Source organism: Taudactylus pleione, unplaced genomic scaffold, assembly GCF_031769625.1.
Source record: "Taudactylus pleione unplaced genomic scaffold, aTauple2 ptg000229l, whole genome shotgun sequence".
Lineage (NCBI taxonomy): Eukaryota > Metazoa > Chordata > Amphibia > Anura > Myobatrachidae > Taudactylus > Taudactylus pleione.
Window position 1 is genome coordinate 675,280 of NW_028284631.1, and position 26,226 is coordinate 701,505.

General features: G+C 46.7%; 1 protein-coding gene across 1 annotated transcript in view; it reads right to left on the reverse strand.

Annotated features, from left to right (window-relative positions):
* Positions 1 to 25,950, reverse strand: part of AP1S3 (adaptor related protein complex 1 subunit sigma 3) — a 31,747-nt gene extending 5,797 nt beyond the window's left edge. The window contains exons 1-2 of the mRNA XM_088479274.1: positions 25,822 to 25,950; positions 13,998 to 14,176 (exon numbers count right to left, since the gene is read on the reverse strand). Coding sequence (XP_088335400.1) covers positions 13,998 to 14,176; positions 25,822 to 25,935 — 293 coding nt within the window. The 5' untranslated portion in view covers positions 25,936 to 25,950. The remainder of the gene's footprint in view (positions 1 to 13,997; positions 14,177 to 25,821) is intronic.
* Positions 25,951 to 26,226: the final 276 nt, after the last annotated feature.

The window sequence follows — 26,226 nt, forward strand, 5'->3', positions numbered from 1 at the left end:
AATCGCAGCAATTTTACCGCGAGGGGGCGGGGCTTAATGACGCAAATCGACAAGCCCCGCCCCCGTCGCCCCCCTGCTGCTTCTCTTACCCGGGCTTCTCCCGGGAAGAGAATATTAAAGGTAGGCAACCCTGATATATAGGGCATTATTATATAAATATTAACTACATTATACCACTATCTTTCAGGGGCATAACTAGGTATTTGAAGGCCACATAGCAAAAGTTTTTAAAGGTCCCTATGTACAACTCAATAGTGAAAATACAGAATTATGGTATGAACATACAGTACCTGTTGATAATTCTTTTTCTTTGAGGTCCATAGGGTCCACAGGAATTACCTTAGGATATATAGTTGGAAGATGTCCATTGCACCAAACAGCAAAGCTTTGGAGCTCCCAGCATTCACTGGTCCTCCTCCCTATATCCCCCGTCCCCAGCCACAGGCATTCAGTTCGTGACTAAGCCTCGCGGCAAGGAGACAGAGAATGGAGAAGAAACTTTTCACCAGACGCACTCTACATATGAAAAAGGGAATCTTCTGATATATAGTTTTAAGAATAGGGTCCCTCTGAGGCCAGGTGCATCAGGGAGGGTGCCCTGTGGAAACTATGGGCTTCAAAAGAAAAAGAATCAACAGGTATGTTCATACCATAATTCTGTATTTCTTCTTCGGGTTCCATAGGGTCCACAGGAATTTCCTTGGGACGTCCTAAAGCAGTCCTTAGGAGAATCCGCTGCCCAAAGGAAGCATCCTGGGAGTCATACGTATCAAAAGCATAGAACTTTATAAACGTACTCACGGAAGACCAGGTGGCCGCCTTGCACAGTTGTTCAGCAGAGGCTTACCGCCCAGGATGGTCCTACAGACTGAGTAGAATGGGCTGTCACCGTTAGGTACACGCAAACCCATCTGCGTATAGACCTGCGAGATGGTCATACGAAGCCGAGACAACATCTGCTTGTTGGCTGGCCAGCCTCTGTAGTGGAATCCATACAACACAAACAATGAGTCTGTTCTCCTGACAGCCTTAGTTCGATCCACATAGATCCTGAGAGCTCGGACCACATAAAGTAAAGCTTCGCCTGTAGACAGGCCTGAAGTCTGGAAGGCTGGAACCACCTCATTAATATGGAACCGGGAAACTACCTTTGGGAGATAGCCTGCCTTGGTACGGAGGACAGCTCTATTCGGATGAAATACCAAGTACGGGGAGCTACATGACAAAGCTGCCAGAGCAGACACCCTACTAGCTGACGAGATGGCCAGGAGTAACAGTGTTTTCACTGTCAGCCATCTCAAATCCACTTTATCCAATGGTTCAAAGGGATGTGTCTGAAGCGCCCTGAGAACCAGAGACAAATCCCATGGTGCTACTGGTGGGAGAAATGGAGGCTGCAGTCGCAGTACCCCCTGCATGAATGTTCTGACATCCGGCAGAGAAGCAATCTTGCACTGAAACCACACTGTTAAAGCTGACACCTGAACTCTGAAGGTGGCCAAGCAGTGACTAAAGTCCATTCCGGCCTGGAGAAACCCCAGCACTCTAGCCACCTTAAATATTTTAGGGTCATATTTCCTGTTATGACACCACAGGAAAAATATAACTGCCAAACCCTGTGATATATGCACGCAGAGGCCGGCTTCCGTGCCCTAAGCGTCGTCTGCATCACCGACGAAGAAAACCCCCTGGCTTTTAACATGGAAGACTCAAGAGCCAAGCTGTCAAAGCCAGTCAGGGTAAATCCTGGTAACGACATGGACCCTGCATTAGCAGGTCTTGTTGCAGAGGCAGTGGAAATGGACTATCTACTGATAGACACTTCAGGTCCGCAAACCAATGCCTCCTGGGCCAGGCAGGTACTATTAGCACTACCCTGTTGCCTTTCTGCTTGAACCTCCTGACCACCCTTGCAAGGAGGGAGATCAGAGGAAACCGGTATGCCAGTTTGAAGTTCCATCTTACTGACAGATCATCCAGAAGGGCTGCTGAGGGGTCTCTTGTCCTGGACCCGTAACTGGTGACCTTGCAATTGTGACATGACGCCATCAGGTCTACCTCTTGTAGACCCCATTTGTCCACCAGGGTCTGAAACACCGCTGGATGAAGAGCCCATTCTCTGGCGTGTATATCCTGGTGACTTAGGAAGTCTGATTCCCAGTTGAGCACTCCTGGGATGAACAAAGCGGTTATCGCTGAAAGATGGCTCTCTGCCCACAGCAGAATCCCTGCCACCTCTCTCATAGCCACTGGACTTCGTGTGCCTCCCTGATGGTTTATATAGGCCACTGTCATCGAGTTGTCGGACTGAATCTGGACATGTCTGCCCCAAAGAAGGTCCTGCACCTGAAGAAGTGCCCTGTGCACCGCCTGGAGCTCTAATACATTTATTGGCAGATAGCTTTCTAGGTCTGTCCACCTTCCCTGGAAAGTGTGCTGACCTATGACTGCTCCCCACTGTCAAAGCTGGATAATTGGCTGAGACAAGATCAGTTTAAAATTGAAGCGTGCGCGACGCCATCTTGCGAATGGCAGCTAGACTCCATTTTACAAACAAGAATCTGCAAGATGCCATTTTGCGACCAGGGTCACTTTAAGTTACAACTCACGAGCTAAGAACAGATGGCAATGTTTTTGATAATCTAAATAGAATAGACAATGCACCAGAAACTGTGAGTGATTTACATACAAATTGGGAATCCCTGTTGGCAATTGTAATATAATCCATGCATTGATCTACACAATTGGATTTGTCTGAATCCAAACAGGTTTTAGTTTCATACCCAGACAGGATGGTTTAGTTTCACAGCTGGAAGTCACATTTACATTGCAGTCTGAAACTATGAGTGAGGAATGTGAGTGTGAGTGTGTGTGTGTGTGTGTGTGTGTGTGTGTGGTCAGGTCCAAAAATATTGGGACATTGACAGAATTTTCAGATTTTGGCCTCTGTTCACCACCACCATGGTTTTGAAATGAAACAAACAAGATGTGCTTTAACTGCAGACTTTCAGATTTAATTTGAGGGTAATGACATCCAAATCGGGTGAACGGTGTAGGAATTACAATAGTTTCAATATGTGCCTCCCACTTTTTAAGGGGCCAAAAGTAATGGGACTATCAACTCAAAAGCTATTTCATGAATAGGTGTGGGCTATTCCCTCGTTATTTCATTATCAATTAAGCAGGTAAAAGGTCTGGAGTTGATTCTAGGTGTGACATTTGCATTTGGAATCAGTTGCTGTCAACTCTCAATATGAGATCCAAATAGCTGTCACTATCAGTGAAGTAAGCCATCATTCGGCTGAAAAATCAAAACAAACCCATCAGAGAGATAGCAAAAACATTAGGTGTGGCCAAATCAACTGTTTGGAACATTCTTAAAAAGAAAGAACGCACCGAAGAGCTCAGCAACACCAAAAGACCCGGAAGACCACGGAAAACAACTGTGGTGGATGGCAAAAGAATTATTTCCCTGGTGAAGAAAAACCCCTTCACAACAGTTAGCCAAATCAAGAACACTCTCCAGGAGGTAGATGTATATGTGTCAAAGTAAACAATCAAGAGAAGACTTCACAAGAGTGAATATAGAAGGTTCACCACAAGATGTAAACAATTGGTGAGCCTCAAAAACAATTAGACCAGATTAGAGTTTGCCAAACAACATCTAAAAAAGCCATTACAGTTCTGGAACAACATCCTATGGACAGATGAGACAAAGATCAACTTGTACCAGAGTGATGGGAAGAGAAGGAAAGGAACTGCTCATGATCCAAAACAGACCACCTCATCAGTGAAGCATGGTGGTGGTAGTGTCATGGCGTGGGCATGTATGGCTGCCAATGGAACTGGTTCCCTTGTGTTTATTGATGATGTGACTGCTGACAAAAGCAGCAGAATGAATTCTGAAGTGTTTCGGGCAATATTATATGCTCATATTCAGTCAAATGCTTCAGAACTCATTGGACGGCGCTTCACAGTGCAGATGGACAATGACCCGAAGCATACTGCAAAAGCAACCAAAGAGTTTTTTAAGGCTAAAAAGTGGAATGTTATGCAATGGCCAAGTCAATCCCCTGACCTGAATCCGATTGAGCATGCATTTCACTTGATGAAGACAACACTGAAGGGAAAATGCCCCAAGAACAAGCAGGAATTGAAGACATTTGCAGTAGAGGCCTGGCAGAGCATCACCAGGGATGAAACCCAGCGTCTGGTGATGTCTATGCGTTCCAGACTTCAGGCTGTAATTGCCTGCAAAGGATTTGCAACAAAGTATTAAAAAGTGAAAGTTAGATTTAGGATTGTATAGTTTGTCCCATTACTTTTGGCCCCTTAAAAAGTGGGAGGCACATATAGAAACCATTGTAATTCCAACACCGTTCACCTGATTTGGATGTAATTACCCTCAAATTAAATCTGAAAGTCTGCAGTTTATTCACCACCACAATGATTTTGAAATGAAACAAACAAGATGTGATTTGAGGCCAAAATATGAAAATTCTGTCAATGTCCCAATATTTATGGACCTGACTGTATATATAAGTCCATCATAGATGGAATCTCATGCATAAACACCGCACATTACGCACAATTGAGCTGCTAACATGACGCCCAGTAGCGAATGCACAATTATTAGCATCATGCGATTGCATCTTTCACCATTTTGCATACACACATTATGCTTAAGACCCTGAATGAAAATACAGTTTAGTAGCTAAATGCGCACGCATCTGTCCCCAGTTAACTAGCGTCTTCATATCAAACCCCGTACACTCACACATTACATATTCACTTACAAGGTTCCATTAGCTTAAGATATAAGATTTAAGTTTATTCAGTTAATATAAACGCTGTGAAATAAAGATATTTGATAACTAAGGTTTTATACATGCTAAACAAGTCGTGTTTGGTTTTGTACTGATGCGTACTCTTTTTACAGTATTCCGGTGTTATCGGTGTGGAGGTCGCATCATGCATTCTCGAGTTATGGATCGCAGAGGCTACAAGCAACAAAATGTATATTTCATGAACAACTGTTAGGATGTTACAGGGGGCGGAAAGGGAAAGACACCCAGCTGTTAGAGGCAGGGAGAGTCTATTTGAACCAGCCTGTTAAATGCTTTGTAACAGATGCTTCTCCCCTGGGAACCAATGACATCAGCAGCAAACTTCTCTATTGTCTTGTCTATTCTGGGGGGGTATAAATATGTGTGCTCCAACACTGGGTCTTTAGTCTTCTTGCTGAATGCTGACTGAGGGGTTTCTTGCTGATGCCTAACATCTGGTACCGGAAGCGCTGCGTATGTATACTGTACTTGGGTCTGTATAATTCCTTTTGCGCCTAAATTGTGTCTGGATCAATTGCGTGTAACTGGCTGAACTTTTACTTGAATAACACTTGTGCTTTGGAACCACAGATTCCAGGTCTAAGTCTTTATTTACTGTATGACTGCGTACGCAAATTAGCGTCATCCTTAGAGGCTTATAGGAAGGATTTTAGAAGATACAGGCAGGGGTATATAGAGGTTCATTTTAATATCATCACCACCCTCTAAGACTTGCGTCTGTGGTGAGGAATACCCATTCCGGGATCCACAACGGACGACCCCTGCTTAAATGAGTCACCTCCAGCCACAGGCTAAGGAGAGACGAACCTCTGGCAAGATCAGCATCATCTGTCATTTTATCTGATGATGCTGACTATCCCACTACGCCAAGATCCATCGTTGTAGGACTCTGGAGTGGAACTGCGCATAAGCCACAATGTCGAATGTGGCTACTATGGAGCCCAGCAACTGCATGGCCAGGTAGACAGATACTACCTGGTTGCTCAGTAGACCAAGTACTCGTGCCTGTAGCATCACAATTTTGTCCTCCGGCAGAAAGACCCTTTGTTGTTGAGAGTCTAGTATCACCCCTAGGTGCATCATCCACTGGGTTGGTGATAGAGAAGATTTCCTCCAGTTGATCATCCACCCGTGCTCTTGTAGACAAGCTACCGTCATTCGTAGAGGACACAGTAATGTCTCCTGTGATTGCGCAAGTATCAGAAGGTCGTCCAGGTATGGCAGGATTTCGATTCCCTGATGACTGAGACAGGCCGTAATGACCGCCATTATTTTCATAAACACCCTTGGAGCTGTGACCAGCCCGAACTCTGGTGGGGTTTTGTGATTGGTACAAGCAGGTATGCATCCTGAATATCCAGTGAAACCATGAAGTCCCCTGGTTCCATTGCCAGCATGATTTACCGTGAAGTCGCCATGTGAAATTTTGGTGTCCTGACAAACTTGTTGAAAGTTTTCAGATTTAGAATAGGTCTGTACGACCCATTGGGCTTTTGGATCAAAAAGAAGCTTGAATAGTAACCCATTCCCTGTTCCGTCACAGGGACTGAGACGACAACCCCTGCCTTCAGAAGGGCCTCCACCGAATCCTGTTAGGCCCAAACTCAGACTGGGTCCCCCGGTAAATCCGGAACCACGAACCTCCAAGGGGGGCAGCTTCTGAATGACATGGCATATCCGCGAACTACCAACTCCCATACCCAGGCATCCGTGGTCGTCCGATGCCAGGCCCAGGAGAACTGTAGCAGTCGGCCTCCAACCCGGACATCCTCCAGGGGGAGGCACGCTCCATCAGCCAGCAGGCTTACCATCTAGTTTAGACATTGAACGCTTGCTTGCCCTGGACTTTCTGGGTGGTCCCTTTTTCTGAGACTGCGGTCTCTTAGCTGCGGACGGTTTCTTTGTCTCTTGCGACCAAAAGGACCAAGACGGCCACTGTCTTCTGGACGTAGAGGTAGTCGGTAATTCTGCTGACCTTGGTGTAGCCAGTGATGTCATAATGTCATCTAATCCTGGACCAAAGAGCACCTTACCTGTGAATGGCAAGGATTCTAGCGCTTTTTTAGACCCTGCATCCGCTCTCCAGGGTTTCAACCGTGTGGTCCTTCGGGCTGCAACTGAGCTATCAGACACTCTCGATGCCATTATGCCTGCATCGATGCCTACTTCACCCAAGTATATAGAAGCCTCCTGTATCTGACCCAGCAAAAACTTCTGTTCCCTTGTTGGGTCCACAATCGTTTAAGCCAAAGATTTGGTCCAATATTCCATTGCCTTAGCCACCCAGGCTGGTCTGGTAATTGCCCCTGACAAGGAGCAATTATCTGAAGACAAAAAAATGGTCTTCAGATAATTGTCCAGCCTCCTATCCACACCGTCCTTTAGGGAAGATGCCGTTGGGGTAGGCAATGTAGCGTTCCTAACCACTCTAGTAATATGAGCGTCTATTGTGGGGGAAACCTTCCATTTGCTACACGCTCCTGGTGCAAATGGGTACCTAGCTACAATCTTTTTAGTAGTCAAAAAAGTCTTGCAAAGTGTCTCCCATGCCTCAGAAAAAAGATTCATTAGCTGCCCTGAGTTGGGAAAATAATCTTTCGCCACAGCCTGACATCTAAAGACCACTTCTTTAGAGGCCGGTAGGAACTCCTCCTCCTGTATATTGAGGACAGACCTCACTGCCCTCTCCAAGGCAGGAAGATCCACCAGGGATTGGTAATTATCGTTCAACAAGCCTCACTCAGAAACCTGAGACTCCTCTTCTGATGAATCAACCGGGTCGGACTCTGGAGGAGACATATGACGACTCTTATGCCCTCTTTTCCTAGGCCCCTGAGGAGAGGACCAAACCCCTTGACTGGGGCCGTCCACCCCAGGCCAACCCACATTCATAGGGGGTACCACCATAGGGAGAGCTCGCTGTGGGAATCCCATAGCCTGAGGTAACTCCATAGCTGGAGTCCGCCCCTCTGTGACCTTGTTTATTAGGAAAGACAGTACCTCTGGAGTGACAGCCACCCAAGACGGTTCCGTAGCAGATACAGGATTCGCAGTAGTAACAGACCCACCAGGCACCTGTTTACTGCAATTTTTACAGAACCCTTCCAGATTCACATCCTGTTCTGATAAGCCTGTAGCACAGGACTTACAAAACACCAGTACTGAAGAACTTAGGGCCTGATTCAGACCCGCTCGCAGGTCTGATGGGCGTTTTTTTTTCCTTCAGGCTGCTCGCTAACATCGACAGCTGCCCCGTCTTGTAGCGAGACCCATAGCGACGGAGCAGCCGTCGCTGGACGGGTCTCGCGCATGCGCAGTGGGGGACCATTGACGCGCTTGCGAGCGGGTCTGAATCAGGCCCTTAGTTCTTTATCAACTGACATAATTGAAAGAACAATGCAATACAAAGTAATGTGACTTTTTACAATCAGTGATGCACCCTACCTTTAAAAAGGACAAGGGGAAACACAAGAATAGTAATACCTGCATAAAGACGCGCAACTGCGTCCACAATGTGTACTCAATCAACTAAACCAACCCCCGAAGGAGGAAGGTAGGATATAGAGTATGCTATATACCAAACCCAAGGGAGAGGTATACAGAGAGACTGACCCAAACCTCTGAGAACTCCGCTGCAGCCGCCGGGCAAACACTAAACTGCGCGCTTCTCATGCACGAGGAGTTGCTTTATACCAGACGCTGGTATCCTAGCCGGAAGTTTGCGTCTGGGGGGAGGAGCAGTCGGGGGAGCGCCAATCTCCTCTAAGCTGTGTCTATTGATGGCCGGGTACGCTGCACTACAAAGTGGCAAGACACCGACCAGTGCGTCCTGCCACCCATCTCCGGCAACAGACAATAAGGCCCCGACCACCGTAGTGAGGAATCGTCTGTTTTACAAGTTTGTCTTTCACACGCAGCGGCCTCTGATGCGCCTCAGAGGCTGGGGACTGCTCGCGCATGATTCCCGAAGGTAACCCTTACCTGACATCTCCGTTTCGCCGACTGCAGTCCCGGACCTCAGCGTCTTCCAGACACCAGCTAAGCCATGCTGAGGCCGGCCGAAAACACTCAGGGCACACAGCGATCTGGTGTATCGGCCGTCGGCGGAGGTAGATGGAGTCGCAGTAGAGCGTCCATCTTGTACAGGTACAGCTACATTCATGAAGTTTCATAACTTTAAGGTAAAAAAAAAAAAAAAAAAAAAGCTTAGGACTGCCTAGCAGTCCCACTGTATAACAGGTGTGTCTTGCCGCGCACCAAACGAAACAACTGAATGCCTGTGGCTGGGGGCGGGGGATATAGGGAGGAGGACCAGTGCATGCTGGGAGCTCCAAAGCTTTGCTGTTTGGTGCAATGGACGTCGTCCAACTATATATCCCAAGGTAATTCCTGTGGACCCTATGGAACTCAAAGAAGGAAATAAACATTTGCTTAATATGTCAATGAACTCTGGAACCTGTGCAGACAGCTTATAAATAGACCACATATAAAATTGCCTTTAGTACACTTCAAGGTATGCATGTCCAGTGATACTGTTCAAACTGCATTCTAACAATGGGCAAAATACTACTCTATGTGATCAGCCAGTTTGGTACATTATAATCACTGCTTGCTTCCAAACACTAAATATTAAGATACATGGTTGGTTGACAAGCAGACTACATCTCAAAACTAATGATACCAGCATATATTATATATTTAACTGTCTGAAGATGAAGGTTTCACTTGATAGCAGGGAGTGACACTGGAGAAACCGGTTGGGTAAGGTATATGTGGAAGGAGTGTAACTAGTAACAATACACTTGTTTCACTTTCAAACATGTTTTCTGGATATTAAATTTAGCTTGTGGAATGTTCCCATTAAAATGGGGATACTGAGAATGTGAATGAAATTAATAAGAGTTCAAACCCTGACTTTCCCAGGGCTGTCACAATAATACTGTCTAAGTTGTAACTTTACTAAACCTGTGTGTAACTTTTTCCCCACAGACCAAATCATTCAGGTAATATAATTAGTGTGAAGAGAACAAAACAAACATCAAATTCCGGGTCTCATTCAGAGATGTATTTTCATATGATGATGATGATGAATGTAGGGGTCTGCTTCAGCGGACGCAGATTCCTGGCCTCTAAAGTGACCAGAACCCGGTTGCTCCTTTGGTCAGGCTGTGGGAGCTGAAGCTTCCCGCAGCCTGACCAAAGGAGCAACTATCAGTCACGATGGTGTATGCAACTGCAGCAAGGAGATGTCTGACACCTCCTACTGCATTTGCATTAAGATGGACGGAATTGCACAGCGCTTGTGTGCGGCTCTACAATTCCTCCCATCTCTGAATCAAGTCCTTAGACAACTAGTAAAAAAGGTTTTAGAAGCCTGGGCTGCTAATAGACCCACTGGCGCTTACATGCTTCACCTAAATCCATTGAAATTAAAGGACCAGTACAGCATTGCTAATTGTCTCTAAGAGGTACACTTACTGTGTTCTGCCTTTAATATCATTGCCATTTTGAATTTCAGCTTAAACACACTGAAAAGCAGCTGCATGTATAAGGCACCGCTTAGTTATTTCACCCCTAAGATTCAACCTCCACAGCTTGCAAATCATGGATTGGCTGACCATCTAAGGGGAGTCAATTCAGTTACACTTCCACCCCTTTTCCACTGCCGCAATAACCTGGGTTATTGCCGGGTCTACCCTGGTCGCGATACGGTGTAAAAAGATCCTTGAAAGAATAAAAAAAAACCTGGGTTGAGTAACCTGGAAATTCGACCCTGGTCGCTACCTGGGCTGAACACGGGAAGAACGCAGGTAATTTGTGCAACACCCGGGTCATGCCTCAAACCCGCGGATTGACTGGTTTCAGTAGCACTTGGTGACAACTTAATCTCCAAGCGTCCTCTGTAAAACCGGAAGATCCGGGTCTCGGGTGAACAGCTGGACCTGAGAAATAACCCGGGGCCAGTCACCAGTGTGAAAGGGGGTTAAACCCAGCTCCAACCCATGTTCAATGTCTTGGGTTGGAGCCGGGTTTTTGGTGGAAAATCTGTGGAGGGGCTGCAGTATGTGTCATCTGTTTTTGTGTTATTTTTATTACTCATTGATCATTGGAAAAAGAAAAATATTTTCCTGTGTATTGGCCTTTGGATTAAAAAAAGAGAACTGGTTTGGCTTTCTGTTTTGGTTTACTAATTGATGACATTATCCTTTGATCTAAAAATGAAACAAGAATTCCCATTGGATTATAAAGTAGTGTTCTTCACATTTTTCCTAATATACAGTATTTATATAATACAAAGGGTTTTATGGACCCCCTTAACATTATAATGGGAGCAGTGGGTTTGGCACTCCAGGGTTCCCTTCCATTGATAATCAGTGAAAAACTGATTAACAATGAAATGTGGACACAATCTCTATGGGCTTTTTTTTTTTTTAATGATGTTAATTATTGGACCCCAATAATTAACATTTTAACTTGCTGCAAGCGCTGGAGCAATTCATCATTGCTCCTGCGCGGAGACAACTGAAAATCAGCTATCTCCCTGAATCTTTTTACTGCTCCTTTCGGAGTAGTAAAACTAGTGCACCCGCATGACCTAAAAAAGCCCCGGCATCCGGCAGAAGAAGCAGGGGGCAGAGAGATCTGAAAGGTTCCCTCTTCGCAACCGGAACTCCTTCCCATAGGGAAGGTGCGGGAGCAAATGCAATCTGAAGATGGCGAATGCTCCCACAGTCAAGCTTCGAAAATGTATTTTCGGAGCTTGATGAATTCTGTCCCCATACTAGTGTATGAGAACAGCGGGCCAATTTGGGAGAGAAAAGTAAGCGGTGATATCTCCTGCATTACCTTTATGATGAATGGCCAGAGAACTTAATTTCCACGAAAGCAGGTGAAAATTAAGTGATAATGAACAGAGCCCTAAGCAAGAATCAGTGTCATTATTATTTATTTATTTATTTATATGGTGCCACAAGTGTTCTGCAGCGCCTTAAAAAGTACATAAAACAAATAAGTGAACAAGAAACCAGTGACTTACAGTACAATACAATGAAGGACAAGGACATGGCTTATACAAATTTCTGCATTAGCGATCATAACACTCAAATATTCAACAGGGTGTAAGTGTTAGGTGCCCTAGCGGGGAGTAAGGAATAGATGAAACTAGAAGTAATGAGAAGCACAAGAGGGTTGAGGGCCCGGCTCGTAAGAGCTTACATTCTAAAAGGGGAGGGGCAAACAGACAGGCGTGACACTGGTGGGATAAACAGGGAGGAAGGAGCATGTAGCAGCAGGTTAGGAGTCTATAAAAAAGGGAATTCTTATTATAAGCAGCCATTGTAAAACTGATGGAAAGGAATGTAGTAGAAGGAGTTGGACCATTGAAACTGGCTTGTGTAAACAGTAAGCAACACATCTGAGGGCCAAATCAAATGTCAGACTGGAGCCAGTACAACAAGCCAAAATACACAGGACACAGACAAATGAGGATAACAGGCGTGGCAGGATAGACATAAGGATGGGAAGGACCTGTCATCCAGCTGGAGAAAAGGCTTCCCTGGGTACAGAGGACCTCATTCAGAGGCGGTCGTTAGTTGCAAGCGGTCGCACTGAATCAGGGCGGCCGCTTGCATCCTGAACGACCGCCTCCTTGTTGATAGTTAAGCTGTCAGTTAACACCCACAGCTTAACAACCGACCAGGTTGATGGTCGCGATGGGATCACCATCTCGACCATCGGGGCTTACGACCAGACCCTAAGGTTGGGTCTGGGCACTCAAACCCCAGGGAGCTTTCTGCTCTGATGGAGCAGGAAGCTCCCCACTGACATCAGTGATTATGTCAGTGCGGCCGTCCACAAAACGGTAGGCGTTAGTTAAGGAACGTCTCCCTTTTGGAAACCACCACCCCGGCCCGCCTACCAAACGGGGCGAGCTGTCGATCAGCATCAACAGCCGCCCCCGCTCCGGGGCTTGCGCATGCGTAGTGCGGCCGCTGCACATGCGCAGGACTAATCATTGAGTCAGTCACGAGCGCACCGGCGCTTGCGACCGACTCTGAATAAGGTCCAGAGTGCTTATGAACTTCTCCTCAGGTCCAACTTAGTATCATATGAGGAAATACAGAATGCAGCCGTGTAAACTGAAGATGATAGAACATAGGCTTACAAAAAAAAAAAAAAACACAACACATAAGGAGCGGTTCCAGGGACATTTTAAGAAATTAGGAGGGCAGGGGTTGTGTGCAAGGTTTTCCCTTGGGCTCCATCCCTATGAAAAATGCCACTGATGGTTGCACTGGAGATAGCAAAGTCTCTGGTACTGTGCAGAGTATACAGAGCAAGTACCGCAGAATTTAGACATTTCCGAGAGTACCTGGAGTAAGCAAAATACAGATACTAACATCATAAAACACTGAGGGCCACACATACAAGGTAAATGAGCAAGTCCAGTACAAGGAACAGGATTCCACAATACAGATACAGAGAAGGACTGAACAAGCAACAAAATTAATCAGTGATAATGATAACAACCATTGTAGAGCAAACATTAAAGGCCTGGAGACTGCTGATAGTGGATTGAAGCTGGGGTCAGTATTGGTTTATAAGACAGATGACAAAGAAGAAACAGTGAACACAACAGAAAATAGGGGGATACACCACACCTGCTCCATAACCCAGGGAATAAGGAGCAGACTCTGAAGCACAGACGTCCGGAGATCAAAATTCCAGCAAAATCTTACTGTCCTCCTTCCCACTGCCCCAGATTTACATAAGACCAGCAATACTGTTTAGAATGGGGCTGGAAGATATTTGCAAGGGGTTTGCGACAGTTTTTAATTTTTTGCCGCCCCCCCTCCCCGTCCAGATGGTCAAACCCCAAACTGACCAGTCTGCTCCAGGGTGACCTCATGCTGCATGTTTCTTTGCTATAGTGTGACTAGACCAACTCAATTAGCCCGGGACCGGTTTTGACTGTAGCAGGGAGACCCTACACATATTGTATCCAACACAGTGCACACTGCTGCTGGCAAAGGATTTGGAAAAGAAAAGAAAAGAAAAATGTTTTTTTTTTAAATAATTGCACCTGCTTAGTGTACAGGTGAGAGGACAAACTACTGATATTCTTCTGCATAAAGTAGCCTAAGACTCTACCTTTTATATACAAGTTTTAGATCCTTCCAATCCAAAAAGCTGCTGGTTTTTGGATTCCGAGCAAGAATAATGTGCATCAGTTCCCGCGCTATCTTGCGCTTCTCCTTCTCCGGCAGTGTCACATACCACTTCTGCAGGCGCAGCTTCCCTTGCCGGCTGAAGAGCAGCAGGAACCGAATCTTCAGGAGAGAGAGAGAGAAGAATATCTCAAATCAGAATCATAGAAGACTTGACATGTAGCAAAACGTAATATTATGTAGTGTGGTAGTTTTGATCACCCATATGCCCCAGCATCACAATGGATCAGGTCTTATAGAAATTCCCATGCAGCAATGTGAAGATACAGATACTGTTCTCTAGTACAAACTGAATTTTATGAACCATTAAATTGCGACATGTATTCCAACACAACTATTCTCCACAGTTTTGATTATAAAAATTATAAGAAAAATGTAAAGAAAATATTATAAATATCTTCTTTGTATTATTCTAATCATTTCTATAGTCAAAACTCTGGAGTAAAAAGTGTATGGCAGATGAGGCACTGCCTCCCCTGTACCTTTACCGTACATCCGTAATCCATACTTGCCTACCCTCCAGATTTGGTCGGGAGCCTCCCGAAAATCGGGTGCAGCTCCCGACCTCCTGGGAAAGCAGGCAATTCTCCCGGCTGCCGCTCACCCCTCCTATCCCCCCCGCCATAACCCCTGTAACCCCCGCAGCAGGGGGGGGGGGCGGTGACGCAATTCGCTTCATTTTGGCCCCGCCCCCTGCTGCACAATGCCAATTTTATTGGCATTGTGTAGCGGGGGCGGGGCCAAACTGACGCGATCGCATGACTCCACCACGCCCACAAGTGACGTCACCCGACCGGCCACTCCACCTTGTCTCGGCCACGCCCACCCTGTCCTGCCGATCTGGCTGCTCCCTCCCGGAAGGAGCAGCCAGAATGTCGGCAGGTATGCAGTAATCAAAACACTCCAAATTCCAGCACTATATACTGCTGCACCTTTGTATAATGCCCACATGACCCTCGGGTTCATATATGGATCTGTAAATCTGGCTCTGATACTAACCAGTGCCTGCCCAGCCATTTAACTCACCGCACGTCACTGATATGGACAAGATGTGGGTTTAGTGCCATGCACAGGCCCGCCAAGAGCCGCGGCGGCGGGCCCGGGTAACAGGGGGCATAGCCTAATCGTGGGAGGTGTGGCCGCGCTCCCTTCGGGAAAAAAAAAAAAAAAAGATTTTCAGTGCCGCGAAGCGGAGGGGGCGCTCTGAGCCCCCTCAGCCCGGCGCAAAGCCAGGGGGGGTGCGATCAGTGTGCTCACCCCCCCCACAAGCATAGGAGACTGCTGTGGCTGCTGCTTAGCAACCACGAGTAGTCTCCCACTGCAGCTTAGCACACGCTGTGTGCTGGGCTGCTGTGAGGGAGGGGAGGGGGCGGCATCAGACCTGGGCCCCTCAGGAAGCCCAGGCCCAGGCAATTTGTACCCCCCCCCCCTTCTCGGCACCCCAGGCCATGCACACAATTCGGGAGCAATTACAGCAGATTTGCGTTCAACTCTGTATTACTCCCCAAATAAGTAGCCCAAAACCCTGTGAGCATAACCAGTGTGAAGCTCGGCCTAGACTTAAATGTGCTTGGTGGGCAAAATAATAATCAAAAGGTAAACCGGACTTCCTACACAATTTCTAAATAATATTATTATTATTATCATCATCATCATCATCATCAATCTAAATATGAGGTGCATTGAAGATACAAAGTATTTAAAATTAAATAAAAAAAAAAATAAAAAAAATATCACCATAACCTTACGTAAACCCTTTTACCTTACACTTTAAAATATATGTTGTTCATCTTGTAAATCAGATCCACAAACGTAACCTACTAAACATAACATGACCTCTAGTACAAGCTGGTGGAAATTGCTCCTTTTAATACACAAACATTTTTTTATTTTTCTTACAAGAGCACAATCTCGTTTGGGATCCTTAGGTCATAGAAGTCACTGGTAATAGTATGTGTAGGATTGTTTGTATAAAAATACAGGCGATAATATCATGTTAGTACATGAAACATTTCTTTTGAAGCTTCTTGGTGTGTAGTAACGTCTATGCTGCAAAGTCAGCCAGAGGAGAAATGGAGTTTAGATATAATTGATAATCATAAACTTTTATTAAAAATAAGTATATAAATACATGTATGCCTTTATACATAGCACACATAGATTTTTGAATAATGACAGATGTTTACAGTAGAGGCAAAGGAGCTCATTCAGACCCGCTCGCTATGCTGCGCTCTCTTACAGCTGTCAGGGGGAGAATATGCAAATTCTGCAATCGCATGGTCTGGCTTAAGGACGCCCTCTATGTCTTAGAGAGCGACGGTAGAATGATTGCATGCCGGTGTAATGATGTCCACTTTTCATTCTAAGCACACGTCATCTACTGAAAGTGTATGATTAATCAGTAACATCAAGAGCCATCGGAGCTGCTCGCAGCCCTTGAGGTAGACCCTACCCCGCCGCAAGCAGTGCGATCACTGCAGGTTGAAATACAACCTGGTGTTGTGTAACATGACTTTCATATTAATTATGAACGCCCAAAGAACGCCATTTTGGGTGTTCACACATCCACTCCCCCGTTTTCAAGGACCTTCCCCTGTTACCACCCACAAACAGCACTGTCACTCAAAGTAGTGCTCCATCTGCGGGCTTTGAGCGATCACTTCCCAATCGCACAGACTGGCTCGCACATGCGCATATTGACGCATACACAGATGGTCGACAATCGGCCATAGCGTGCATCCGGGTCTGAATCGGGCCCAAAGTTCTCCCCGCACTGTGAATTGATGACATGCGCACAAAGGGCCTGATTCAGAGCGCTATGCGCTCAGAAGCGGGTCGATGGTGGCCCGATGTGCATGCGCACTATGGAGCCGACTGTCATGCGCGAGACCCAGATAGCAACGGGCAATCCGACGCTCCGGGTCTCGTACCAAAGGGGGCGTGCTGTCGATGTTGAGTGACAGCACGCCCCCTTCGGTGGGCGGACTGGGGGCGTGGCTGCCCAGACGGAGGCATTCCTATCGTCTGGGGCTGGCCCCACTGACATCACAAGTGATGTCAGTGGGAGAGCTTTCGGCTCTGTTAGAGACGAAAGCTCTCTGGGGCTTGTGGCAACGAGACCCTACCACAAGGGTCTCGTCGCAAGCCCGATGGTCGCTCGCTATAGCTGTGGGTGGTCACCCACAGCTATGCGAGCTGCCAGGAGGCCGTTTGAAAAAATCAGCTGGCCGGCCCTGATTCAGAGCGAGCGCTCTGTCAGAGCGTCCGGCTCTGAATCAGGCCCAGAATCTATTCACATGCTGCTCTGCTAAGCAGCGGTAAGACTCAGAATGCTCCCCCCTAACTCCCCCAGCGGGACACTAAGTGGGTCAGTCCCCGAAAAGCGGGACAGTTGAGAGGTATGCAAGAATATCCAACACAATGGAGTCAAAAAGTACAAGAGCTAATTCAATTGAGAGCAAAAGGCAAAGGAAAAAAAATCCATGCTACACTGCAGGTGGGGCAGATGTACTGCAAAACGTTCAGAGATATAGATTTGGGAGGGCTGTTTCCACACTCAAATCTAAATTGCAGCGTAAAATAAAGCTGTCCAGCATGTGTTGGATACATGCAAAAGCAGTCAGTATTTACCCTGCATGCAAATAAATAAATGGATAGGCATGCCCTTGCATTGCACCATGGGTTTGTCCAGGTGCAAAGTGACTTTTATATTACTTATTTATTCAACTGACAATTAGCCCCCTGGACCACAGTGTATCTGTTTAGGAGCACACATAAGGGTGATTTAGTAATTTTAGCTGCACATACCAGACACTTGTGGCCCCTTGTGCTTGGAGAGGCCGATCAGGGGTGACTATATACACATGAAGTACATTAATGGTGTAAAAAAATGGAAGATAATTTAGAATTTTACATTTATATTTGAGATATGTTCCTTGCCAAATATAGATTCTGCGCCAACACACACACAAAAAAAATAAAAAAAAATAAATCAATATTGAGTTGATGATTGGTGGCTGTACAGATTTTTTTTATTTTAATTCTTCATTTTGAAAAGTCAGGTAAAAATAAGAGTTATGGTATAACATACCTTTGTTAACTCTTTTTCTTTGGAGGTCCATAGGGTCCACAGGAATTACCTTGGGGTATGTGGTTGGAGTGATCCAGACACCAAACAGTTACAAGCTTTAGCTCCCAGGATGCACTGGGTCCTCCTCCATATATACTCCGACCCTGGCTATAGGCACGTAGTTTGTTACCAAGCCCAAAGCAAGAGAAGGAAGAGGAGAATGAAGGACAGTTGTACACCAGAAACATTCTAAGAAGGAGAAGAGGCAATCATTGAAATACAAAAGAAAAAGGAAAAAAAAAAAGTTTACCCAATAACAAGCAGGTGCGTTAGGGTGGGTGCCCTGTGGACCCTATGGATCTCAAAGAAAAAAAAAAAAGGAGTTACCTTTTATGTTATACCATAACTCTTATTTTCTTCTTCTGGTTCCATAGGGTCCACAGGAATTACCTTGGGGATGTCCCAAAGCAGTTCCCTTAACCACTTGCCTGGCACGGTCGTATCAGATACTATCATACAAGACTGGGCTTTCCCTGGCATGGTCGTATCTGATACGACCAGTCAGAAATGGCCACTAGGCGGCTATGGGAAGTTAATCTTCTCACTGCAGCCTATATCAGAGGGACCTTCTGGTCCCTCTTTCTACACCCGCGGCTCCCCCCTCCTGTGTTTCCCGATCACTGCTGGCCACAGTGATTGGGCACCGTCGGCACCCCCCTCCCGGCGCCACTTCAATAGAGGAAGCAGCCAGGGCTCATGTAGCCCGGCTGCTGCTGTGACCCTATCACTGTGGCCAGCAGTGATCAGGCAGCCCGGCCAGCCCCAACCCCTTCAGTGAGAAGCAGCAGCTGCGGCTCCGATAGCCGCCGCTACGTATCGGAGCCGCCAGCGGAACGCCCTCCTGCTGCGTCTCCAGGAACACACAGTGATCAGTGTGATCACTGTGTAGAAGCAGCAGCGGCGGCTCTGGTAGACGCCGCTGTGCTATGTGTCCGGGCCGCCAGCGGGACACCCTCCCGCTGCGGCTCCGGCAGTAATCATTGAATGTAAAGAGACAGCAGCGGCAAGAACTGGTATCCGGGCCACTCCCTCTGGCCTCAGCTGCTCCTCCTCCCCCATGATGCCCATTTTTATAAGGGCCAGGCCATAATATATATATATATATACACACACACACACGGTACATACACACACTGTGTGATACATACATATATATCAGATGGCAACCGACCATCGAAAGTCTGACTGAAAACAAGTGGTTTGCATCAATGTTGCATCATCGGTGGCAACCCTCAATCGATGTTTAGGAAACATCGGCAGTTGTGGTCTACACAGATCTCCTCGACCAATCTCTAAACAATTGATGGCTTCTAACGATGATTGAACCATCGATGGTACAGCTGTCAATGGCCATCACTACAGTATAACATAAAAATTGCTATTTTTATGGTATACTGTGTTTTAAAAAAATATTTTTTCAAATAAAATAGTGATGGATAAGTTTAAAATTATGTTCTAGACCTAATTCAATCATAAAAGAACGACAATTTTGGAGCGGTTTTTGGAAAAAGAATTCGTCAGTTAAGTGGTTAAGGGTGGGGACGCTCCTGTTTAGCAGAAAGAAAAATCCAACGCCCAAAGGAAGCATCCTGAGAGGCAAAAGTGGTCTCTGGGCGTCTCATATACAAGGGAGACAGGGAGGAGCAACCCTGATGCGGGAAACCTCATCTCTGGACCAGCGTCTGGGCTGGGGAAGGGGCTGGCGGGGAGAGCCTGCCTTCCCTAGGCTGCATCAATCCACCGGGTGCACTGGCTTCTTACATGGCAGTCGCCACTGTCCTCAGCGTCAGAATTATATGCCCCAGTGGTCTACTGGTATAAGCAGTCGTCCCTGGTTCCCCACAACAGCGGCCTCTGGCAGGTCTCCACTGCAAGCGGGGAACAACCTTACCTGCATCCCCGTGTCTCCGGCTGCAGTCCGGCGCCCAGAGTCTATTCAAACTCTGCTGGCTCCCACAGAAATCACCAGTTCACTCACTGGTATTGCGGTGCCGGAGGGGGTAGAAGGAGCAGCAGCACGGGCGTCCATCTGGATGCTTAGCGCCGCTTACTCATGTGCACTAAATAAAAAACTGAGTATCTGTAGCCAGGGGCGGGGTATATATGGAGGAGGACCCAGTGCATCCTAGTAGCTAAAGCTTGTAACTGTTTGGTGCCTGGATCACTCCAACCACATACCCCAAGGTAATTCCTGTGGACCCTATGGAACCCGAAGAAGACCGATATAGTAACAATAGAAGCTGTGGCACAAACAGCCCAAGTCATATATAACAGTTGGAGAAAAGGAAACTATGTAACATGTCCTGGTCGACCCAGAAAGAACATTGAGAAACAAAAATCTGAAGGACATAAACTGATGACCAATTTTTAAGTAACAATGAAAAGCTAATAAATGGCAAAAGGAACATGCCTCATAAAAAGAGAAGTGTATAGGAGAAATAGGTGTACAAACGGGGGAAGGAAGGGAGGACCGCGAGCACACCTATGAATATAGTTGAAGGCTGAGTAGCATGGAAATCATGAGAAAAGATGAAAGCAAGTAAGGTAAGAAATAAGCTCTTCACTGCCCAAGGGAGTCCACTATAGGTTAGAGCCCAAGAGCAGAGGGAGGCGGGAATCTGCGTTCAGCACACAGTCAGGGGGCCCAGACTTGGGTGAAGGTCAGGGGTTAAAGTGGGCCAAAACGAGGAGGAACTGCGTTCCGTCAGTTCTATTTGGAGACAGAACCAGTTCCACCTCCTCCGGCCCACCTAACACAGTCTGTCAGCTTGGCGCTGCAGGTAGATGCCAGGCACCTGCTTAGATTTTGTTGCCAGCGGGCGCCCGGGTCCTTCATCACAGCGGCAGCTCTCCCATAGTTCCGAGGTGTCGCCAGTCGGACGGCAGAGGACGCAGGAGCGGGGTTTAAGGTAAGCATTGTTTTTTTTTGTGTGTAAGGGGCACTTCTACTGGGGGCTCTGCATAGGGGGCACCACTGCTGGGGGCTCTGCATAAGGGGCACTACTACTACAGTGGGCATTGCATAAGGGATACTACTACTGTGGGCATTATGTGTAATGGGCACTACTGCAGTGGGCATTTTATAAGGCAGCACTACTACAGTGGGCATTGTGTGTATTAGGGGAACTACTACTGTGGGCATTGTGTATAAAGGAAACTAATGTGAGCATTGTGTAAAAGGGGCTGGTTCTACTGTGTGTCATAACATGAATAAGGGACACTACTACGTGGTGTAATGTGAATCAGGGGCACTATGTGTGATGTAATGTGAATAAGATTGTGCTACTGCGTGGCGCAATTTGAATTTCTTTTTGAGACCATGCCCACATCATGCACAGTCCCTTTATTAAATAAATGCGTGGTGGGGTGAGTTCCACCACTTCCCTAGGACCACTTTAAGCATTTGTGAAGGCTGTACATATTTTAATAAAAATCAAAGATAACAGGGTCACATCTAAGGCCTACCGGGATTCCTGCATTAGTTGGCCTAATGCATAGTACCGGTTAGCTGCCAGCTCGTAATGCACAAGCAGGCGCACAGCACAATAATAGGTGTAATTGCATCACCAGCAAGCTAAAAAAAAATTTTTTTCTGTGCTTTCCATACATGCTCTAACTGACTATATACTGGGGGGGGGGGGGGGGAATTGTGAGAAAGGTCCTTAGAAAAGAAACTGCACTTGTTTATGCCATTGGAATTTTAACAAATCTTTAAAATGTTTGATTTTTTTCACCAATAAAATGTCGACACGTTTGTAGCCGATATTCAGTCTCTGGGAATGAGCAGTTACGATATTCAGCTGCATTAATCTGAGAATTACAGTGCAACAACAACAATCATTTTGCTTAGCTGAACTAGTTTAAACCATACTTGCCTACACTCCTGTGAGTCGCGGGAGGATCACGATTTTTCGGGTAACCCCCCTCACTTCCTAGTGAAGTGGACAGGATGGGGAGATTTTCCGAAAAATTTGCAGGTCCGTAGGAAGGAGGTGGGGCTAAACGATGACAGTTTGCATAATTGCACCCCACCCCTTCCTCCCAGACTCGCGAGGGTTTTCTGTAAAGGGGCGGGGCCTGATGACAGCTATAGTCTGGCCCTGCCCCCTGAAGATGAGAGCAGCAGGTCGGTCCTCTCCGGTGGCTCCCGGAAAGGTGCCCTGCAAAGTAGGTAAGTATGGTTTAAACCGTCTAACTGTGGATCTGTTTCATATTGTAGTTCAACAAATATAAACTTACAAATGTTAAATAAAGGCACACAGACATATATTTGGCAAAAATAAAAAAAAGTTACCTATATATTTAAAGCTAAATTAAAACTAGAAGGGTAAAAAAAGTCAAGATCAAAATTACCAACTAATGCACCAAACAAGCATTGAAGCCAGATACTGCAAAGTAGCCTAAGACTAAACGTAAACCTTAAACCTAACCCCTAACAACACAAAAGGTGTACTGTTAACATTCTGGTGTCGACATAATGAACATGTCAACATTTGTGAATGTTGACATTTTTCTTGTCGTCCATGTCGACATTCAGAACCTGTCTACATTCTGACCGGATCCTGAAGAAACATTATAAACAAGCAAATTTCCCCAGACATCCATAGCTAGATGTTACACTGAATGTGTGCTTGTTTCATTGTACACAAAATAAAGGGAATTAGCCGCCGGTTCAAATCCCGACAGGAGAAGCCCGTCAGTATAAGATCCTGACTAGCGCTAGTAAGTACCCTAACCCTCCCCTCCTAACCTTCCTTTAGTGGTGCCTAACCCTACAACTCCCGGGGTGGTGCCTAACCCTATTTTCCCCCCGGGGGTCCCTAAACTTAACTCCCCTTCCCGCACCCTCCCAGGGGGGTGCCTAACCCTAACTTCCACCCAGTGCCGCATAACCCTAACCCCCCCTTCCCCTAGCCTAACCCTCCCCGGGGGGGTGCCTAACCCTAAGTCCCCTCGGGACTTAGGGTCAGTCCCTAAACAACGCCCCCCCCCCCATGCGGCTAAGATGCCTGGACTTACCTTGTTCGGTCCAGCGTCTGTCTATCTTCCGGCGTCAGGATTAAGATAGGTGTTAATATTTCAACGCCTAAAGTCCCCCGTCGGGCTATAGCAATCGGTATATAGACTGGCGGCATGTAGTCCACCAGTCTATTAACTACATCCCAAATAAAGATGTATCAAGCTCAATCTAAGTCCATCATACAAACTTTTCACAGGTTTGTAAATTAATGTTATTTTATGAAAAATTAGCAACATTCACAACAAACATAAAACAAGTTAAATAGAGATGTAAAGTCTCTGATAAATCACTGGAAAACTGTAATGTTTGGACATATATGAGCTGTTGTGTTAAGTGAACTAAAACGTCTCAGCACTTAACATTTAGGAAAAGCACTTGTTCATGTATTATTTTTGTACAATAGCATCGCAAAGAAAATAGAGGCGCTGCACACAGGAGATTTCAATGATCCAAATACAAATGTGCTTACAAGTCCCGTACAATGCCGTGTTGTGTACGAGCTCGTAACTGTGCCGTGCTGTGTAACTTTGCCTCACCCAACATGTCAGTCAATGACCACAAGAAACTGCATCAAAAGGTTCATCAAATGTACAAATATAGGGTCCGATTCAGAGATGTACCCTAATGCCATCGCAGCTGCGATCCCGTACTCAGCTGCTGGGTGAAAATATGCAAATATCACAGACGCCGAGGATTGTATTGAGGCGCCCACCTGCGGCTTTGCCAATCCAAGCATCTGCGTACAAAAACGCAGCATCGGTCACAGATCGTTCGATTATCTCAGCTTCGAGTAACCCTATGGCTGCTCAGAATGGCTGTGGGATCTGGGGGCCTGATTCAGAGATGATTGGAATTGCACAGCTGCACACAGACGGCTGTGCAATGCCGTCCATTTAAAATGCAAATGCAGAAGGAGGTGGCGGACACCTCCTTGCTGCATCTGCGTGATCCCAGCGCTGCGAGCATCGGAACAATCGCGACCATCGGTGGTGATTGTTGCTCCTTTGGCCAGGCTGCGGCAGCTGAAGCTTACCGCAGCCTGACCGGGTCCAGACAGGTAGCGAAGCCAGGAAGACTGCGTCCCCCGACGCCGACCCTGACCATGCCCCGGTTTCCTAGAACGTTGCCCAGAAACGCCCCCATTCCTCCTCCCAAGAGCCGCAGCCTATCAATGAGACTGCAGCTGGGAAGCTCTACGAGCGAACTTGCAGACGGAGGGCTGCATGTACTTAGTACACCTCCTGCGCATGCGCAGTCCTCCCACCATCAGAGATGTACGCTAACCATCGGGTTAGCGTACATTTCTGAATCAGGCCGGAGACGCCAGAGACATTTTAATTGCATACGGGATTGCAGACGCAGGCTGTGACATGTCTCAATAACGGTCGCGACATGTCTAACTTTTTTTGCCGCCCCAAAGGCTCACTGACTGCGAGTAAGAAATCGCTGCAACCGGCTTTGGTAATGTACTTTGACACATGCGCAGTTTACAGACAATCGCTGAACTCCGTAAATATCAGCATTTGCGTCCGTCTCTGAATCAGGCCCTTAGTTGGATACATAGTATACACAATTTCAGCTGTATATTATTAATTCACATCTTCACACATCTGACAGAGATCTCTGTAATATCGCTATAACATTACAAGCTGTGTGTTGCTATGACGTTTTCTAATACATCTGGAATTGAAGCACAACCTGCCTATTTGGGGCTCCAGTGTAATACATCACCCAGCATGAAGGTACTATTCTAATTCTCACAAATAAGAGATGACAGATATGTGAGTCACCAAAACCCACAGCTCAGATTTTATACACAACAAAAAAGTGAGGACAATCTTCCTAAGGTTTCATATAGTAACCAAAGAAAATTGCTATTGTGCTGAAATAATTTGAAATTGTCACAACAATAGGTTGTCATGAGGCACGGTGATGTCCTAAACAAATTAAACATGTTGTTAACATCCCAAGAGTGCAATTAGCACAGGAATGTGTAGCTGACATCACCAAGCATACAAACCAGCACAAAAGGACTCCTACAGTACAGTATACGATGTATGGGACAAAATGATGTGACCAAGTGCCCAACAGGATTACAGGAACGGAGACCTCTCACAAGACAGGTGCTAGTACTGCAAGCAGTGAGCCAATGGCAATGCTACCTGTAACATACATGGTGCACTACAGGTGACAAGTGTATACTACTACAGATCATTTACAGTGCACTATACAGAAGCCTAATGTGATCTTCCAGTAACATAGGTAAGTGCTGCCTGTAAGTAGATGGGCACACATGCACCATGTTCTGGCCTCCTCTGACATTTATCAGATGACTCATGTGTTAGCATCTAATACAGCGCAATATTTATACTGGTATAAAAATATATTTTGTCTTCATTATAGTCAGCAATATATGACAGCCGCCCCTCCTAATACCAGCAGTGGAATAATAGACAGGTGGGAGGTGAGCAGTGTGCCTGCTCCAGCCTGTCAGGTGAGACTGTGTGCCTGGCACTGTATACACAGAGCCAGCGAATGTAGGTGAGAGCACCCTGCCAGCCCTCCCGTCTGCAGTAGGACCCCCGGTTCTCTTCTTACCATCTCTGTTCCGGCGGAAAGGGAAGGCACAGGTGGCAGCGATAGAGGTGAGACTGGAACAGCTACTTTACCGGCGGAGCCCCGCCCACTTCGCACTCTGTCCCGCCCATCCATACACCTGCCGTGCCAGCCACGCCTCCCTGCGGCTTCGGCCACACCCCCCGGTGACGTTGCCAGACGCTGAGACCGGGCACTAGTAGTAACGGCGTCGGCACCTGCTCCACACGCTCACCAGTGTCCCAGCCGCGCCCAGCGACACACCCCCCTCCAGTGCCACGCACAGAGCCACACCGCCACACCCCCTGTGCTCACCCTGTGTCACTGTGCCTGACACTATCCCACCTACTACTGTGCCCCTATCACTGGTATCATCACAGCTTGTTATACTACTGACTGGCACATTTG